The sequence below is a fragment of the Equus asinus genome, chromosome 20 (assembly GCF_041296235.1).
Source record: "Equus asinus isolate D_3611 breed Donkey chromosome 20, EquAss-T2T_v2, whole genome shotgun sequence".
Classification (NCBI taxonomy): domain Eukaryota; kingdom Metazoa; phylum Chordata; class Mammalia; order Perissodactyla; family Equidae; genus Equus; species Equus asinus.
This window is the reverse complement of record NC_091809.1, coordinates 91,933,561-91,937,398: the sequence shown is the minus strand read 5'-3', so window position 1 is coordinate 91,937,398 and position 3,838 is coordinate 91,933,561. Positions and strand designations below refer to the sequence as shown.

Here is a 3,838-nt window from a genome sequence, read left to right as displayed (position 1 = left end):
ATAAATTGACCACTTGAGAATTGGCAGAATCTTGAAAGATTGTTTTTGTGTGTGAATTTGAACTGATATCCAGTACAGAATATAATGATGCTCCATCATTATGATGTTTTTGAACTCACGTTTGAATATCTAGAATCTTCAGAGATTTATCCCCAAAGGTATATCAAAGTAAATGATAGCTATATAACCACAAGGCCTTTAATATGCTACTGAAAGATGAATGAGTTCTTATTCAAAGAGGTAGGATTTTGGCTTTTGCTAATGAATCCAATGTATTGATTTTCATTTGCCATTTGAGAAGTTTACTGCCTAAAATTATATCTGTACTTAGAAGTTAGGGTTGGGAAACAGGGCAGATGTAATTAAGCAATCAGCTAGTAAGCAACTTTGGTTGAATTGCTGTCTCCACCATCAGTTAAAGTGAATAAAAAGGCATAATCTCAGTTACCAGGATTCCTTTTTTGTCTACCCATAAGATGGAAACTCATATGGTCTTTCAAAACTAACCAAACTCAGCACTCCTCCATAATGCTAATAAATTCACCATCTTTGAGATACTCTTGACATTTACTGATATGTAAAGATTTACAGATTTAAACTGAAGATTTAAAAATTGAAAGATATTGGGGCCAGCCTGGTGGCACAGTGGTTAAGTGTGCACGTTCCTCTTTGGTAGCCCAGGGTTTGTCGGTTTGGATTCCGAGTGCGGACCTACACACCACTTGTCAAGCCATGCGGTGTCAGGCGCCCCACATATAAAGTAGAGGAAGATGGGCATGGACATTAACTCAGGGATGGTCTTCTTCTTCAAAAAATTGAAAGATATTGTAAACATCTTTACAAAAAGACTTTATTTATGGGTCAGAGTGCCTTAGCTTCAAGGCAATAACACATTAGACAAAGCTCAAGATATAAAGTCAGAAAATTTGGAGATGAGGGTCAACCTGGCCACAAGCTGGGCGATCCTTTATCAGATTTTAGGCTATCCTTTATTCAGCTACATATTACCTTGAAAATGATATTATTTCATTCTACAAAACTCCATTTGGAAAGCATTGCTACAGTAGGAAGTGACTTGATTTGTTCAAATAAATGTTTTTTAATATATCTGAATATCAATCATATTTTTTGCATAGTGATTCCATTGATATTTCAGATTACTTGATATAATAATGATATTTTGAATTACAAATATTTTTTAAATGTCCAATAAATTAATAAGAGATGACCTCATTCATAACTCTAATTTGAAATTCTTTTGTGCATTAGTATCAACAATAATTTTATTTCTTCTTTTAAAAAATGATATTTAACTAGTTGTGAAATACGTGAGTAACTAGATGCCTCTTTTATGCATAACTGGCAGAAGGTTTAAAGGGTAATCTGTTGTCCGCTCAGATGTACTGAGTCTGTGGTAAGTTTATTTAATTTAATTTACTGTCTAGTTTCTAGAGGAATGGGCAGTCACACTTCCTGGGCTCCATATTTTGGCTCCACCACTTGCTATGTAACCTGGTGTAAGTTACATAACTTCTTTCAGACTCAGTTTACTCTTAGATGAAATAATAATGAGAGTGATTAATATCATTGTATGGGCAATGAAATAAACTATATGCATATATATGTACAAATAAAATTCTTAACCCCATGCTTCTCATTCAGTAAGCATGCAATAAATGTTAGCTATTACTAAAATCTGTATTAGAAAACCTTATATATATATATATAAAGTTGTGTATATATGTATATTTGATATACTCACTAGTCGTTTTTTGTAATATTAATCTGTCTTATATTATTTATTCTTTCAACTTGAAGCCACTTTGTGTACATGTGGAAACACAATAAAAATAAAAAGTGACATTATTTGAAGGAAATTTTCTGGGGTTTCTGTTAAAAATAATTCTAAAAATACAGAGCCTTATCATTGCACGTAAATATGTACTGATGATTCAATATCTTTATTTATAATGACTTCCCATATCTGTATTAACAAAATTGAAACCATCTAATTTACAACTTTTTTAATGTAATATTTCATCACAGGTTCATTTTGGTAGCAATTACATTGTGTTATGGATGCCCTCGGGGATAGAAACCACACTGCAGTGACAGGATTCATTTTATTGGGCTTAACTGATGACCCGATCCTTCAAGTCATCCTCTTCATTATCATCCTGTGTATCTACCTGGTGACCATATCTGGCAATCTCAACACAATCATTCTTATCAGAATCTCTTCTCAGCTCCATCACCCTATGTATTTTTTTCTGAGCCACTTGGCTTTTGTTGACATGGGCTATTCATCTTCTGTCACACCCTACATGCTTATAAACTTCCTGGTGGAGAGAAATACCATCTCCTATTTTGGATGTGGCATCCAGCTTGGTTCAGCCACTTTCTTTGGCACAGTTGAGTCCTTCCTTCTGGCTGCCATGGCATATGATCGTTTTGTGGCCGTTTGCAACCCACTGCTTTATTCCACCAAAATGTCCACACAAGTTTGTGTCCAGTTGCTTATAGTGGCTTATGTAGGTGGTTTTCTCAATGCTTCCTCCTTTACTATTTGCTTCTTTTCTTTACTTTTCTGTGGACCAAATCAAGTCAATCATTTTTTCTGTGATTTTGCTCCTTTATTTGAACTCTCCTGTTCTGATATCAGTATTCCCATTGTTTTTCTCTCATTTACTGCTGGCTCTATCGTTGTGGTCACAGCATTAGTCATATCCGTCTCCTACATCTACATCCTCATCACCATCCTGAAGATGCGCTCCACTGAGGGGCGCCACAGGGCCTTCTCCACCTGTGCCTCACACCTCACAGCAGTCACTCTGTTCTATGGGACCATAACGTTCATTTATGTGCTGCCCAAGTCCAGCTACACAACTGATCAGAACAAGGTAGTGTCTGTGTTCTACATGGTGGTGATCCCCATGTTGAACCCCCTCATCTACAGCCTCAGGAACAATGAGATTAAGGGGGCTCTGAAGAGGGAACTTGCTAGAAAAATATGTTCTAATTAACCTGTTGTTTTATATTATTTGATATAGTAATATGCTGTAAATATAATATTAAAAGGGCAAAGAGTGTCTGAGGTCAAAATATATCAGTCCATATGTCATTAGCCAGTGTGCAGCTTTTTAGTAATGGTGGGGGGTACATTTTCTGATACTGAATTGTAAATCAGAGGCCTATAGTGAGTTATCATTAATAAAATTAAATTAAATTTATAGAGACACATATTGGCTCACAAAATAATATCTAATCTGTTGAAATATTTGAAAAATAATATTCACATTTTCTCCAATAGCTCTTCTCTGCCATAAGTTAAGGTTATTTTACCTCCAAATTTTTAAGACAAATATTTTTTCAACAACAATTTATCTTGTAATGAGTGTGATAATTATAATTATGCCTGAGAACATTCAGAGAGGAAATGATAAAGTAGAACCAGATAGAAAATTGGTGGAGACATTTTGTTTGCAGGAAGGTTATCTGCTAATGATGGGCTTTGTGGACTCATAAAATTCTGACCTATGTACCTGACCTCTGGCTCCAGTCACCATATAGGGGGTCCTCAGAGAAGAACAGAATGGATGTCCCTTCTGACCTGTGAATTCTGTCAGGTTAAAATAGGTGACTTCTCCGTGGGAATGAACAAGATTCCTGACCTCCTCAGGGACTGGATGGGACAAACTCTTGGAGTGACTTTTTCATGGTCAGGCCCACATCCTGCTCAGGAAGTGGGAAGGAACTGGATTGTTTCTCCTCTGAATATGTGACTGCCCCCTGGAGAGGCTTAATCAATCTCTATGTACTAACAACCACATTTATTTAT

General features: G+C 35.9%; 1 protein-coding gene across 1 annotated transcript; it reads left to right on the top strand.

Moving 5' to 3' along the window:
• Positions 1–2,075: 2,075 nt before the first annotated feature.
• LOC106843943 (olfactory receptor 5P76-like) lies at positions 2,076–3,023 on the top strand. The gene has a single exon (XM_014861196.3). It carries the CDS (start codon positions 2,076–2,078, stop codon positions 3,021–3,023), a length of 948 nt encoding a protein of 315 aa, XP_014716682.3.
• The last annotated feature ends 815 nt before the right edge of the window (positions 3,024–3,838 follow it).